The following is a 16,108-nucleotide window of genomic DNA, read 5'->3' on the forward strand; positions in this document are numbered from 1 at the left end:
AAGAAGAAATTTTAAATACTTGGAAAATTAAAAGAACAGCAAAACTGGGGGGAAAAAGAGCAAACAACGAAGTTGATACTTACAAAAGGCTTTTTCACATTTATCACAAAGCTGAGATGTAGTTTTTTCTTGAAATATATAACTTCAAAGCATGGCCCAGCATCCTTTCATTTTTGTGGCCCTCAATAGAAAAAGTTTGGACACCCCCGATTTCGAGTTTCCAATTAACCTAACTTGCATGTTTTGGGAATGCGGGAGGAAGCCGCAGTACCCGGAGAAAACCCATGCGAGCATGGGGGAAAACATGCAAACTCCACACGGATATTCAAACCCTCGATCTCCTGACTACTCGTCCACCTTGCCAAAGCTCATCTTTTTAGATACAAAATCAAGGAAAACATAGTGCAAACTCACAACAAGAGAGGCATCGGTGTCAGCATTCTCTTCTAGATAATCCAGTAGAGCCTTCTGCAGCTGCTGGGTCTCATCGCCACCCTGAGACTACAAAAAGACCACCATGAAATATCATGAATCTCTCCAAATGTACAGTTAAGTATGCTTGTGGCAAAAGGAGAAAGGGTTGTTCTACCTGTTGTAGAATGCGATCAATCGACGTCTGGTCCATCCTGCTGGTGACGGCATCCTTCCTAAGACGAGCGGCCACGGTGCCAAGGTAGTCTAGAGATGCCACTCTGAGCGCCATCTCGGTCTGCTTGTTGCTAAACTGGTGCACCTGTGGCAAGCCAAACATACAATAGCAAGATTACACAGAAAACTACTTGACAAATGTCCATAAATTGGACATGAAGGGGAAAAAAGCATGGGTCAAGGAAGACATATTTTGGCAGGCACACTAACCAGTAGTCTTCCAAGCAGACTGAGAAGCAGCTCGGCAGCAGGCCACTCGGGTTTATTAACTGTTGACAGCAGGTCCTGTACAAAGTTCTCAAACAGCGGCCGGTAATCTTCCTCTCCTTGCTTGCTGCCACACCTGAGCGAGAGATGGAAAAACTAAACGTGAGACCAGAACAGGCAAGGAGAAGAACAGAGTGCATTCATAAAATATGAATACAACAGCTTTACTATAATGCAGCAGGGTGTTTACTTTTTGAGGAATACTGAGAGGAAGTTCTGTGCGGTCCTCATTGCCGTCTCATACGAGTTGGTAATCAACACATCTTGGTCCACCTAAAACAAATAAATAAATTAAAAAACGGAACAAGGACAGTATGTATATTATGCGCATTGAAAAGCATTCTTACCTTGCTGTCGTGCTCCTCTAAAGTGTCTTTGTCGTTGGGGAGGTGGACCACACACTGGATGAGCTGCAAGACCAGGGCTGTCACCATTTGGATGTACATGGGCTCTCCATCTTGGTCTGAGCTGTTCAACCTTAAAGAAATACAGCATACAGTTACAGTGTGCCATGGAACTCTACTGCAACATAGCATTGCTGCCAACGGTCATTTTCATTATAGTAACAGATCATATTAATAAAGATAAGATAAGATATGCCTCTATTAGTCCCACAAGGGGAAAATTCCAGGTTTACAGCAGCAAAAGCAGTGTACAAAAGCACACAATAGCATAGAAAGTGCAAAATCATCATATTAATAAAGATAAGATAAGATATGCCTCTATTAGTCCCACAACGGGAAAATTCCAGGTTTACAGCAGCAAAAGCAGTGTACAAAAGCACACAAGAGCATAGAAAGTGCAAAATCAAGGTAACACAAATCAAGAAGTTATATAAACTATTTACAGCTATGCACATGTTGATCAGCCACAGGTTTATTGTACGGTTATTGCACTTGTTTATTGCATGGCACAATACCGGAAGTTCCTGAGGGAGCGTTTACTGGTGGGCAGCCTGGCCAACGATGTGAAGATCTCTTCCAAAATCAGCTGCCGGTGCTTTTCGTAACGCGAGAACACCTGGAGACAGGAAATGGTGATGTAATACATCTTTCCCTTTACAGCTGTACAATTTTGTACAATTTCTGTGGTTGTAACAACACTTACTGCTGTCACGAGTTTAATAGCACACAGCTGCAGCTCACTGACATTTTCCACAAAGAATGGAGTGATTCCCATTGATGAGACCTGAAGAGGACAGAAAATGTTAAAATATCTTGTCTTGGGGACCATAAGGAGTTTTTGATTTTTTTTTTTTTTTTACTTGGAGGATGGTGGTGTCCGTGAGTAGTTGGATCTCGAGAAGCTCAGAGATGTTGCTGACAATGTCACACACTTTGTTGTACAACATGACAATGACGCGCTGCTTGTGTGTGGAGCATTTTGCACGCTTGGCCTTGGAACTCAAAAGGCCACCTAAAGGAACAAGAAGAAACGTACAGCACTTGTTTCCGGGATGCTCTCATTTCAAAAACCTTTCTCCTCTAATCCATAAGTGGTACGTGAACTATTAGATGAAAAACACTCTGATATGGTCAACAAGCATGTTGGCCTTTCTTCTTACCACCATGTGGGTCCACCCTGTAGACGGGGTCATACTGTGGATACAGCGTGTTCTGAAGATGGAACTTGGTGTACTGCAGCACCCGCTCGATGACGTCTTCAATGTAAACGGCCTTCGGCATGTGTGCAGATGTCATGATATTGAGAGCCGTGAGGCAGGCATCTGCCGACTTCGTCACTCTCTCCATGATCAGGTCTCTCCACAGCCTCTCCTCATCTTCAGCTTCGTGGTCCTGACGTTAGAAAGAGAGTGAGAATTAATCTTACCTCAAAAGTCTGTATGCACATCTCTCAACGGTCCATACCATATTTCCTCAAATAGTTTCAGGTGGCGTTTTACTCAACTGCAGAGAGTACCAGGCATTCAAAGAGTGCCAGTTGGAGGTGGAACTAATCATTGCCTGCTAAAGTTTGCACAAATAAGCTCTCTGGCAATGTTACGCCTATTCACGCACTTGCTGCATAGCTGTAAGACAGTGCAAGAGTGTACCGTGTTTTTTTTACTTTCCAACATTTATACAAATACTTGCTCTGGGGATAATGTGTGTTTATATTTGCGGAAATGTACTGTATTTCATGTATGTATTATTAATTATTTGCAGGGCTGTCAAACATAGCACGTTAACAGAGGTAGCTAATTTATTTCATTAATTACGTTCAATATTTTAGCATAATTAACGCATACGCATCATGGCAACCACCCCTCTCTGTTATGACGATAGACGGAGGCACAGTGTTGCATTCCCCACAGAGTCATTTATCACTTTGAGCACAGCGGTGCAATTCCGACAGCATATATGTATCTCCAACTCACAAATGCATCTCTAGTCGCTTCGTCATCAGAATGACACTTCCTGATTGTCACTAGACGACCACGAGATACATTCACGGACACTCCGAACTATGGCTGACACTAACGATTATTTTAATAACTCATTAATCGTTTGATTATTTTTTCGATAAACCAATTAATCAGATTTGTTTTGGTTTTTTTTAAATCACTTTTTAATTTCCGCCTCTTAGCAGCAATCCCTTTAAGACTGCATGAATGGACTTTTCCCCTCCCCAAAATCATAGCAAAGGGGGCGAGGAAGAGGAATTTCTCCGACACCAAAATAGTGTCACACCAAAATAACAAAGAATCAACTGACAAACATCACAAACACTCTACTGCAAATCAACAAATCACTGGCACAGACTGCTACATGTGCATCACCAATAAATAAATCAATAAATCAACTTTAGGGTCAGGCTTTGCGTTTGGCATCGGCTCGTCTGCTCTGGAGGGGCGGCGCCTTGTTTGATGGTCAAGTTGTGGAGCACGTAGTAAGATGATGTGGCCTCTGCTGGACAGGCACAGCCATATCTAGTTGTAGTTTCACTGTGCCACCACTAGGTTTTGTGTGTACGCACTGTAAGAGTTGTGCATGAATGTAGGCATTTTTCTCCACACAAGTACAAGTGGATAATCCCATACTTTGCGTGGGAATGTTCTTACGCACGCTCTACGCACAGACAAGAGGCAAAAATGTTGATTTCTCTTTTCCATAGTCAAAGCTGATGTGTGTGACTACCTTGTTCTTCATGAAACGCAAAGATAATATGTCGTGGATGACTAAGGAAATTTAAAAAATAGTCACATTTGAGAAGCTGAAATCAGGATATTTACAGTACATTTTAAAATGAAACGATTAATCGATTACCAAAATGGTTGTTTAATTGGATAATTCATTAATCATCGATTCATCGTGGCAGCTGTACTCTGAACATAACAACAACACTTTTATGTGTATATGTGTGGTCTAAATAAACAGAAATACAAAGAATAAGTGGATATTCTTATTACTTTCTGAACTCTTACTGGGGAAGTCCAATTTGCTGCATTTAAGTAAGCTGAGAAATCCCACAAAATACACTCAACACATGTGAATTCAATGTAAATAATGGGGTGTCTTTGAACACAACCTCTCATTGCTCATAACACGGTTAAAGTGTGATTCAAATGTTTTGCTACTGTTAAAAGAAACTAGCGTTAGGTAAATAGATGCGTGCTATCTTTTAGCTTGATTTCAATTTTCAGTTCATTTGGAGCTGCTAATACATACAAATATATACTGCTCAAAAAAATTAAAGGAACACTTGGAAAACACATCAGATCTAAACTGGGGGAAAAATGATCTTGAATATCTTTCCTGATAATAAGTGGGTGATGTATTAGTAACAAAATGATGCCACATCATTTGTTAGAAATGAAAATGATCACCCTATAGAGGGGGGAAATCAAAGACACCCCAAAAATGAAAGTGAAAAAATGACGCAGCAGACTGGTCCATTTTGCTAAAATGTCATTGTAGCAACTCAAAATGATTCTCAGTAGTTTGTGTGGCCCCCACGTGCTTGTACGCATGCCTGACAACGTCGGGGCATGCTCCTAATGAGACTACGGATGGTGTCCTGGGGGATCTCCTCCCAGATCTGGACCAGGGCATCAATAAGCTCCTGGACAGTCTGAGGAGCAACCTGGCAGCGCTGGATGGACCTAAACATAATGTCCCAGAGGTGTTCTATTGGGTTTAGGTCAGGTGAACGTGGGGGCCAGTCAATGGTATCAATTCCTTCATCCTCCAGGAACTACCTGCATACACTAGCCACATGAGGTCGGGCATTGTCGTGGACCAGGAGGAACCCAGGTCCCACTGCACCAGCGTAGGATTTGACAATGGGTCCAAGGATTTCATCCAGATACCTAATAGCAGTCAGGGTGCCATTATCTAACCTGTAGAGGTCTGTGCGTCCTTCCAGGGATATGCCTCCCCAGACCATCACTGACCCACCACCAAACCGGTCATGCTGAATGATGTTGCAGGCAGCATAACGTTCTCCACGGCATCTCCAGACCCTTTCACGTCTGTCGCATGTGCTCAGGTTGAACTTGCTCTCATCAGTGAAGAGCACAGGGCACCAGTGGTGTAGTTGCCAACTCTGGTGGTTTATGGCAAATGCCAATCGAGCTCTACGGTGCTGGGCAGTGAGCACAGGGCCCACTACAGGACGTCGGGCCCTCAGGCCACCCTCATGGAGCCTGTTTCTGATTGTTTGGTCAGAAACATTCACACCAGTGGCCTGCTGGAGGTCATTTTGTAGGGCTCTGGCAGTGCTCATCCTGTTCCTCCTTGCACAAAGGAGCAGATACCGATCCTGCTGAGGGTTGAAGGACCTTCCACGGCCCTGTCCAGCTCTCCTGGAGTAACTACCTGTCTCCTGGAATCTCCTCCATGCGTCCAGGTACCGCAGTGATGCCCTGGTCCAGATCTGGGAGGAGATCCCCCAGGACACCATCCGTAGTCTCATTAGGAGCATGCCCCGACGTTGTCAGGCATGCGTACAAGCACGTGGGGGCCACATAAACTACTGAGAATCATTTTGAGTTGCTACAATGACATTTTGGCAAAATGGACCAGTGTGCTGCATCATTTTTTCACTTTCATTTTTGGGGTGTGTTTGATTTCCCCCCTCTATAGGATGATCATTTTCATTTCTAACAGATTATGTGGCATCATTTTGTTACTAATACATCACCCACTTATTATCAGCAAAGATATTCAAGATCATTTTCCCCCCAGTTTAGATCTGATGTGTTTTCGAAGTGTTCCTTTAATTTTTTTGAGCAGTGTACAGTCAAACTTGTCTATAGCGGCCACTAGATGGAGTCTGCAAAAGTGGCCGCTATAGACAGGTGGCCTCTATAGACAGGTTGGTGTCCAGTTTGAATGTTGACCAGTAGAGGAAAAAAAAGAAAAAAAGGGAAAATAATAATAATAATAATGTTGACCAGTAGAGGGCACTGCGGACTGCGGATAAAAGTTGTACAGCACTACTAGGCTTGTTATTATCATGGTTCATGGTTTTAATTTATCCTGAACATGCATATAAGTCAAACAGTAGCACATCACATAGTACAATTCACAATTTTGCATGTCCAAAAAGGAGTAGGAAGAAGCAAAGCTTATTTAATCCTAACCCTCATCAGTTTCACATCAGTTGCAATACATTTATTCACCTCTTGTTCTTCCAAGTGTACTTTGTAGGTCTACATGACAATGTAGTGGAATCATAGCCAAGGTTTTTACTTACTAAAAGGAAGCTAGAGGCTTACTAATAACTTATAGAATATATCCACGACCCACAGAACAAAGCTGTGCTAGTAATGTCTTACGCTTGTTTTTAATATTTTACTTTTTACAGCTTTAGTTCATCAGGAAGTGACGGGAAGTGACGGTGGGCGTCCCGAGCAGGAGAGCTAGGCTCAGTGCTAGATGTGAGTTTCAAGAGAGTTGGGAAGTGTATTTATGTTGGCGTGGATGTAAAGACCTGCAGTGTTCTCCGCTGTTAATAAAGCGATTAAAGTGCATCGGCGACGTGAGTCTCTCCTTCCCCACAACAAGCGGCATTACAGTATTGACCAGTGCACACCAGGAAATAAACGGTGTCATTTCTTACAGGCATTGCCGGGACAGCTATGTAGTGGGGCTTGTTTAACCTTTGCCTTGTGGGCAAGCAGGAAGGAGAGACGATGCTGAGAGATGTGTGTGTGTTCTGAGCTGCTGTCTGGTGGCCGCGTTCAGTAAAAGTTGGCAGAAGCAACAGGAGAAGTTTCCTTCTTTGCTTCGGAGCTGAATAACACTGACAAGTTAACGGACTAGTAGCGAACGGAAAAGAAGACGGCTTTGTTTGTGTCGAATACAGAAGATGAGGACTTTGATGGATTTGTGGATGAGGATTGATGAAAAATAACGTGAGTACATTCTAAAATATTTCAATTAAGTACAACCGAACTCAGTTTTGCTCCCGCTGCCGCATGCATGCTAGCGTATGTTTTTTTGTTATTGTAGCGTCGCTGGGAGCACGTCCTGTTCCCAGCCTTATTTGCGGTAATGTTTTGGTGCAAATGCTCTTAAAGTTACATGTTTGACCAGGAAATAGCAAGCTCAAAAGAAGACGGCTTTTTTTATGTGGAACAACTGACAGTTTGTGTGGATCTTGTGAATGATTGTGACTGAGCTAGGACTCAGTAATTAAAGTCTACACACGACGGCTTCATTGATTGAAAAACAAAACATTTTTGTGCATGAAGCTTCTACTTGAGTTGGTAATTTGGCCGCTATATGCAGTCAGATATTGACCAAGAGAGACAAAATGGGTGGCCGCTGGCCGCGTTGGACAGGTGACTGCTATACACAGGGTCTATAACATGTAAATTTGCTGCGGGGGATTTTTCAGCGGCTGCTATAGGCAGGTGGCCGTTCTATAAAGGTGGCCGCTAAGACAGGTTTGACTGTATATATAATCCTGTCTTGTCATTTACCTTTCTTTCAATAAAATACAGCAAAAATTGACATATTTCAGACATAGTTGGAAATGGTGATTAGTCATGATTAATTTGAAAACCGTGATTAATCTGATTAAAAATGGGAATCATTAGACAGCCCTAACTATTTGCCAAAATTTATGCAAATGAGCGCTCTGGGGATGTTACATCTGTTCAAGATTGCACTTTCTGCACGGCTGTAAGACAGTCCAGAAGTGTACGTGTTTGTTGTGTACTTAATTTATTAGCGTCTCCGCAAACGTTTATGCAAACAAGGCTCAAGGGATGCTACGGCCATTCAAAAGTTTACACTTGCTGCAAGGCTATTAAGACATCCATGAACATTTACGGAAATAAGCATTCTCAAGATTTTACGCCTGTGCAAGTCTGCACTTGCTGCAAAGCTGTAAGACCATGCAGATGTATATTTTATTTATTTTTTTCTTAGGGTAGGTTTGTGACTAAGAGTGGAGGATATGTGATCAAGTCTAGGAAGCAGGAGCTTACATGGTTGATCATGGTGGAGAGCTTGGATCCATCCTGGATGTTCTTTTCGAGTATGTTGAGCAGCTTCACCAGCTTGTCTGATGGGATCTAAAACCAGAGAAACCATGAAGAACAACACAATTCACTAGTGTTTAAACGTCAGAATATATTTTGTAAATATGTCTTTACCCTGCCAGTGATGCCCATGGCCTTAATCTTAGCAGATTCGCTGCCCAGTTCGTTTAATTGGTGCTTCCCAAGTAGCAGTTCTTGAGGTATCTCATCATCGTCTGCTGTTGGACATAATCCAATTTGTGAGTTTGGATTTAAAACAGAAGTTAGTCAATTACAGTATGATTCGGAAGCCATCTGTGATAATTACTAGTGATGGAAATCTCTTTGTTGTAGATGATTCGATATGAGTCTAGATACAATTCAAAAACGATATCTCTCATCTAAAAAAAGACAACAATTCGATACGGTGTACAAACGATACGATTCGATTCAATTCGATTGAGCAATTACATTTGTTGATGTGGACATTGATCCTACATTATCAAATGAAGAAACCAATTGTGCAAAAGTAGCATTCTTACAGTATTTTCAAATGTCTAGAAGAGCATCATATCCCCAAGCAATGCTGTAAGGCAGGGGTCCCAAACCACAAGCCGCAGGAAACATTCAGTGGCAATGATTTTAAAAACAAATAAATAATATGTACTAACTACATACAATTTTAAATAAATGTTGTAAATATGGGCCATTATATTTTTTATTCAAAAAGTAATATACAGTTACAAATAGTGTTTGTTGCGAGCAACAATTTGTCCCAATTAGTTCGATGGTCCTTGAACGCACCATCTAACTTTCTCCCATGCTGTACAAATAGATTACTAGACTGCATTTTTCCCGTTTTTCTTTCGCCTCATGTTTGGTCCCAAATGCTGATACTATGTGGGAATGCATTAAGGTAAGATTTTAATGCTAATGTGTATATTTATTTGTTCGGTGCACATAAGAAAAACAAACTCCTGGCTCGCACTGGTGGACGTTGCGTCTGTATTCATTTAGTGCTTTTAATTTGTTGTAGTTTGTTGTTCCTGTCTTAGTTTTACACAATACATCATAGATAAGGTGTCACCAACCCGTCGATTGAGAGCTACTGGTTGATCTTTGGGACTTCGCCGGTCGATCGCGTGTGTTAGAAAGAAAATGTATTATTACATCAATGCCCTACCCACCCGGAGCATGATCAACATGCACGCATTGTGACCACTGGACACGACCGTACGCCTCGCCGCCCTCCAGGCAGCAACCCACAAGCTCCAGCCAAGAGCCCAGCAAAAAACCTGGCAGGATATACTAGTACACTGGCTCCCCTCGCCGCACTAGGAAAGGTTGAGAGAGCAAGGTGCAGAAGGGTCAAGCGAGAGAGAGAGAGAGAGAGGGCGTGACAGAGTGCAGCGATGTGCCTGAGAACACAACAGTAGTTATTGCACGTTAATAAAACTTAAAATCTGCCTTCGCTACCTCAAAATGAAGGCACAAATATAACTCCATAGACGTGGTCCAAAAGAATCTTGGGAGATGCACCTTGTTAGGGCTGACTATTGTAACGCATTGACCAGTCTCTCTCTCCTCACCGCCGCTCACCCACGACACTGAGCCAACAAGCTGAGTTGTAATTTGCTCATAGAGCCCACGTGAAAAGTCCAACAAAGTAGGAGTGACCAAAGTGCGGCTCGGGAGCCATCGGCGGCTCATTTGTCATTGCACCACTGCAGAAACAACATAACATTTAAAAAACAGCAAAAATGGTAAGACTAGAGCAAAAGGCACAAATGTTGAATAACAACACAAAGCTTTGCATTTAAAGACAAAGCTTTTAATATCTATTCTTTTGTAGACAGTAAAGTAAAAGTAAACCTTTCTACAAAATAAACAAATATATAGTACACTAAGTCCCCTACTAATGAACATCCGACATGCGAACATTCGGAGATACGAACACAAGCCGACTGGTCTATATTTTCATGTGTTTTGCCTCATAAGCCCATATTTATGCTGCTACATGCTTAAAAAGCAAGCACATATTTAAACTGCTACATGCTTGACCAGCAGAGGGCACTGTGACACTGCTAATGGGACCAACAGGGAGGACAGAAGGGGGAGGAGGGGAGGAGTGGAGGACAGGAGGAGAGGAGGAGAGGAGGAGAGAGAAAGCTACATTTTAGCTCTGTGATACAACCCCGACAGAGCGTGTGATTGAAGTTTATGAAGAGTTAATAGGCCTGTTTAATTCTACACCACCCATAGAACACTACCTCTTTTAGAAGAGTAACGACGACGCCGATTTGTCCTTTTTTTTCCAATATCGCCTCCTCCTCCTCCACAACCAACGACGTATGCTCGGCCACTTCTCTTCAAAGGTAAATAACATTTATCATTACGTATTACTATATCATTTTTAGTGTTGTTATAATTATCCATTATCCTCGTTTAATATTACTACAGCAACCAAACTCATATTTACATACATACACATATACTGTATATGTATACACATACATGTAGTACCTATATCATTGGTAATATTACCTTTTCCCCTACTTAAGAACAATTCGACTTAAGAAAGGTCATCTGGAACCAATTGTGTTCGTTAGTTGGGGACTTAGTGTATATATAATTAAAATATATTGTATATATTTTTTCTAGACATGTATGTATATCTAGATCTTGCACAGGTTCACGGCTGAGACCAGGGATCTTGGGTTCAAAAAGGTTGGTGACAACTGTCATAGATGTATTGGATCGCTATAACGTACGTATGTTTTGCTGATGTGTTGAAAATCTTTCCCGGGGACTAGCTAGTGAGCTGCTAATGCTGTTTAGATCCATGCTAAGCAACGCAACGGAGCATGCGCGACAATCATTTTGCCGGCAGCTACAGGCTCTCGTGTCATATTGGAGACAGACTGTCAACAGGTCGCTGGTCTTGCGCTACCTGGTGCATGTCTCTACAATCCATTCATCTAAGGATTGATGGCTGATTGTTATCGATCCAGGAGGCTGCTACCGATGCAGCCGCATCTCTCGGTTGTCAATCAGGAGATCCGGTCGCATCGGTTTGTCGTTCACAACCCTAATAATTACCCATGGTGGTGAAGTCTACATCCTCCAGGTTCTCCATGATGTTGTCAATACTCGTTAGGAACCTCTTGAACGTGGACGAGTCCATTAGCTCTTCTTGAGTGAGCTTGGGTTCATACGCTTTCCGTTTCTTCTGCTTCTCCTTCATCTTCATTTTTCTGGCAACTGCATGGGAAAAGGCATTTTTACAAAGTCCAAACAAAGGCGAGCCATCAAAACAGAGAAAAATGTGTTGAAAACAGACCTTCACTCATGCTGGGTGGCGGCGAATCTTCATCGGAGGAGTCTCGGTAACGGCTCCCCGAGCCTCGTCGGCCATCTTTAAGCCCGCTTTTCCGATGCTCACCTGAGACACGTCGCTCTCTTTCCTCAAAGTCCCATGTCCTGTCTTTGTCTCTCCGCTGACGCTTCCTTGCAGCTGTGAACATCAAAAATACGTATTTTGCACCTAACAATCATACATACACACGAGCTGTAATACTATTATTATTTATTCATACTGTGTTTTGTGCAGAAAACAACCTGTGGACTCACATTCTCCGTTTGCGTCATCATCAGAGCTGACCTCAGCATATTTGGGCTTTTCATTTACAGTACTCCGCTTCCTCTTGTTCATCTTGACTCTTTCACAGAGGGGCATGGTTGATTCGATCTCTGCGAGTAACTCTGGAGGCAGCTCCTTCAATACCGCTGGGTCCATGCCGCCTGGAAACGCCACAACTTCTCATTAGATGCACAGTGGACACAACACAAAAGCAAACAACATATTCACGTAGTTTAGGTCACAAGTGCTCTGCTTACTTTTGCCAGACTTTCCTGAGGAGAACCTGTTCTTTCCAGACTTGCTGTGACGAATGATTCTTTGGATCTGGTCAACGGAAAGCTTTTTCAGAACCACGACAGGTTTGGGCCTCTTTTCAAAGTCCTGCACCAGACCCAGCCGCTCCAGTTTGACTTTCGGCTGGCCCCACATTGTACCGTCTGTCGGAACGGCGCTTTCCTTGTCACGTTTGATCTGAAAGAAAGGAAAGAAGTCAGAGAGGCTCTCTGGTGTCATCTGCCAATTAAATTACAAATAAATTGAAGTGATTTTGAATATATTGAATATGAGATGGTACACTGTCAACGATGGTACAAACTGATGAGCTAAGGGACTCTGATGTTAGTTTCCAATATAGTTTTTGTGACAAAGATTTAAAGGAATACTCCACCGTTTTCCCAATGTTAAACAAAAAATACCGGCATTCGTGAAAATCTCTCACAGAACAAAAGGCCTTGATTACTTCCCAAGTGTTGATGACAGACAGCATACTCTAAAGCCATTTATAACATTTGAGAACCAGCAGTGGAGTATTTTTTTAAGATTTTTGCCTTCTTGCTCATAACTTATACACAGGATGTACGATTTCATAAATAACACAAAATGTCTACTTTTTAAAACATGGTTAGATGTGGGTTAATGTGTTAACAGAATTTGAAAAACAACCCCTGATACAAGGCAGTATACATGGCAACAATTATAAATGGCAAAACTAATGTGAAAACAAGGGAGAGCTGTGATTTTGTGAGATTGCAGGCAGTGACATCTGAATGATTGGTAGCTATTTTTGTTTGGGTCGATCCAGATCACCTTAGGGATCTGGAAGTTCTTCAGTGCGCCACTGTGTCCTCCCAGCAGGTGAGCAGGGAAAGAATCTGGAAGTTTAGTGCCACAAGGAGCGGCAGTCGGCTTCAGACCATCTTGCCTATGGCTGCTACGACCAGGCTCTCCGATGGAAGAAGCCCGGAAGCCGGATCTATCTCGGTCACTTCTCGATCGAGCATCGGGGGAGCACCTGTCTCGGCCGCCAGTCTCGCTCCGATGCCTCCTAACATTGTCAGATTCTCTGTCCCTGTCACGTCCGAGTGATGGCTTTGGCAACTCTGCCCGCCTTTCTGAGGACTTGTCGTCATGTCGGTGCTTGGACGACTCCCGACCTTCTCTTCTGCTCTCATGTTTATCGACCCTGTTCTTGATGACTTGCGGTCGTCCGTCTGGTTTCAAGCACGAGGCTGTGTCAGAACCTTCCACAGCAGCGGGCCCACTAGCTGGTTCTTCAGGCCAGCGTTGGGCTTCTAGGGCTGGAACAAGGGCAGCCAGACAGGGGTCGAGCTGGCCATCAGCTCTCCCTGCCTGCTGGAGGTCGATGCTCACCATGAGGGGAGGACGGCTGGCACCATTCCCAGCTGCCGTGGCCTCTTGCGGAGTCATTTTGCCAGCATTGCCCCCTCCTGTGGGTCCGCTTCCTGGGGCACCGGTGGGACCACCAGGTCCCCCTGCGCCTGGCTCCAAGGGAAAAGAGTCTTGTTTCCTCTTCTTCAGAGGTTTGTCTGCAGAAAGAATATAACAACCTTTAACAGTACAGAATCCCTCCCAATGTTTATACATAGAACCACTACATACCTTTATCTTGGACTTCCTTTGAACACTTCTCACTTGCCGCCTCTCGTTCTATCCTTTCGATTTCTGCAAGCGCGTCGAGCTCGGCCTCGTCGTAAGGAGAACTGGGAGGCTGGGCACCACCAATGCCCCCCACCTGCTGGTGTCGGGCTCCCAGATTCTGCTGGAGAACAGGCACCTGCTGGAAACCCAGTTCTGCCTCCATAGTGTCAGAGTTGTGGTCCATGCCTGGCACAACATCACCTGAGAGGTCGGGAACTTATTAGACTTAGTTTGCAAACAAGTGTGTGCGTGTCATGTACATTATTTTCATACCCGGTGGATCCGACTCATTTGACTTGACCCTGGACAATTTAAGCGTGAGCTTGGTGGAGTCCTTGTTTGGAGAGCTAACAATGTCGTACATATCTTTCTCCTCTTTCACGGCAGGAATTTTCTTCCGTTGCTGGAGTTGCTGTTTCTGGTCGGGTCCCCCATCTCTCGGCGAGGGCGCATACGGGGGCGGCGACTGCAGAATCAGCGGGGGGCGGGAGCCCGCTGGAAGTAAGACAACCAAAAAAGTGAATAAACACGTGTATGCCACATGAGTGCGGTGCTAGTGTACAAATGGCGATTAAAAGTATTTCAGAGACGTGAGTGGAAAAACAGCCCCCGATGTCCTTACGTTTGGGTGTTCCGTCGCCCGCTGCTGGAGAACAGCCAGACTGTGGCGATCGCAGAGGGAAAGAGGGATTCCTCAAGGCAGAGTCTCCCTCCTGGATAAAACACAAAAGGCAGATTTGATCGACTTCAGTATGGCACTTAGTACATATTACAGTTACAGTGTTCCCCCGCTTTATTGCGGTTCACCTTTCGCGGACTCACTATTTCGCGGATTTTTTTGTGCAATTTTAGTGAATTGCATTGTAGGAAGTTGAGTGTCTCTCTTCCCTCTCTCATCTGTCTGCACTGCCCATTGTCTTCTGCGTCCGTTGTCAATCAATCAATCTCCTTCGCGACGCCCTGCCGTGTCTCCTGTGTCATCGCTAGCTTGCAGTCTTTGTATGTTTGCAAGTTTCTCCCAGACAAAGCCCACAATGTCAACGAATCGTTCTGTGCCAAAAGGCAGAGGAGGACGCAAACCATCGCACAAAAGGTTGGACTTCAGGACATGCTGAGGGAATGTAGAAGTTACACGGCTGTAGGGCGCCATTACGTAATACATGAATCTTCGGTACGAGGAGGACTGCAACAGGAGGAGTAGTGCAGAAATATGTTTTAACAAGGATACAAAAATGTTACAGCTGAATGGCGCCAGGACGAAAAGGCGTGGTCAGAGTGAAATATGGTGAGTCACTTAATCATTTATTGTGTCCAACCTTGTAGGTTGATCATTAAAATTCAAACGAAGGTTCGAACTTTTTTGAGAGTGTTTAAATGAGAGAAACGTAAGAAAATGTTACTGCCTGTCTGTGTATAGTAAAGTGTATGGTGAGGGGTTTTGGTTAGGGGTTGGATAATTTGTGGATTTCACTTATTGCTGGCTTTTTTGGGAACCTATTCACTGCATATGCGTAACTGCATTATCAAGTGCTTCCAATATTCATCTCCCTCAAACAGTGTATGATGATAACAGAGCAAATAAATAAAACGCCAAACCATACATAAACTTGTTAATCTGTAAAGCTGATGTTCAAGGTGTAGTTTTAAGTGCTGCTGTATACATAAAAATTAAAAAACATTATCAAATGCATCTGTACAAATAATGGTATGAGCTCTAATAATAAGCAATACCCCTAATAACCGCTTCAGACCCTCTGGAGGAGGACTGTCAACATCTTCTAGTACCTCGCTGCCAAGTCGGTGGACAATGTTCAAGTAGTCGTCAGTGCTGTGTCTGTCTGAGTGGTGGTTGGCAGTGTTGGCCATCTGCCCCGATACCTTGCCTTCATGGATGTTTCGTATACTTCCTGGAACCATCGGACTGGCCACAGACACTTTAAAAGGGAAAAAAAACCCACATATTTTACATCACAATGAGTTGAGTGGAAACAATTCGATCACTGATACAACAATAAATAATGAGAATCATTATCTTTGTGAAGGCAAAAGTTTTGCTACCGGTACAGGTATTAAAAAAAAAAAAAAAAAAAAAGTCTGTTGAGTGTCTGTTTTTGAAATTCCTGCAGCCCTTTAATGCTTGAGCA

General features: G+C 43.5%; 1 protein-coding gene across 3 annotated transcripts in view; it reads right to left on the reverse strand.

Annotated features, from left to right (window-relative positions):
- Positions 1 to 16,108, reverse strand: part of nipbla (NIPBL cohesin loading factor a) — a 38,735-nt gene that overhangs the window by 13,143 nt on the left and 9,484 nt on the right. Inside the window, exons 8-27 of one of the 3 annotated variants that reach the window (XM_054773680.1) lie at positions 15,750 to 15,898; positions 14,587 to 14,677; positions 14,238 to 14,459; positions 13,926 to 14,165; positions 13,677 to 13,852; positions 12,284 to 12,497; positions 12,017 to 12,187; positions 11,727 to 11,900; positions 11,486 to 11,647; positions 8,522 to 8,625; positions 8,354 to 8,440; positions 2,480 to 2,711; positions 2,180 to 2,331; positions 2,023 to 2,103; positions 1,835 to 1,935; positions 1,263 to 1,392; positions 1,106 to 1,188; positions 859 to 991; positions 590 to 733; positions 415 to 501 (exon numbers count right to left, since the gene is read on the reverse strand). In XM_054773680.1, coding sequence (XP_054629655.1) covers positions 415 to 501; positions 590 to 733; positions 859 to 991; positions 1,106 to 1,188; positions 1,263 to 1,392; positions 1,835 to 1,935; positions 2,023 to 2,103; positions 2,180 to 2,331; positions 2,480 to 2,711; positions 8,354 to 8,440; positions 8,522 to 8,625; positions 11,486 to 11,647; positions 11,727 to 11,900; positions 12,017 to 12,187; positions 12,284 to 12,497; positions 13,677 to 13,852; positions 13,926 to 14,165; positions 14,238 to 14,459; positions 14,587 to 14,677; positions 15,750 to 15,898 — 2,933 coding nt within the window. Of the gene's footprint in view, positions 1 to 414; positions 502 to 589; positions 734 to 858; positions 992 to 1,105; positions 1,189 to 1,262; positions 1,393 to 1,834; positions 1,936 to 2,022; positions 2,104 to 2,179; positions 2,332 to 2,479; positions 2,712 to 8,353; positions 8,441 to 8,521; positions 8,626 to 11,485; positions 11,648 to 11,726; positions 11,901 to 12,016; positions 12,188 to 12,283; positions 12,498 to 13,112; positions 13,853 to 13,925; positions 14,166 to 14,237; positions 14,460 to 14,586; positions 14,678 to 15,749; positions 15,899 to 16,108 lie in introns of all 3 variants that reach the window. The other 2 variants (XM_054773679.1, XM_054773678.1) reach the window with 2 other exon arrangements.

The sequence above is a fragment of the Dunckerocampus dactyliophorus genome, chromosome 4 (assembly GCF_027744805.1).
Source record: "Dunckerocampus dactyliophorus isolate RoL2022-P2 chromosome 4, RoL_Ddac_1.1, whole genome shotgun sequence".
NCBI lineage: Eukaryota > Metazoa > Chordata > Actinopteri > Syngnathiformes > Syngnathidae > Dunckerocampus > Dunckerocampus dactyliophorus.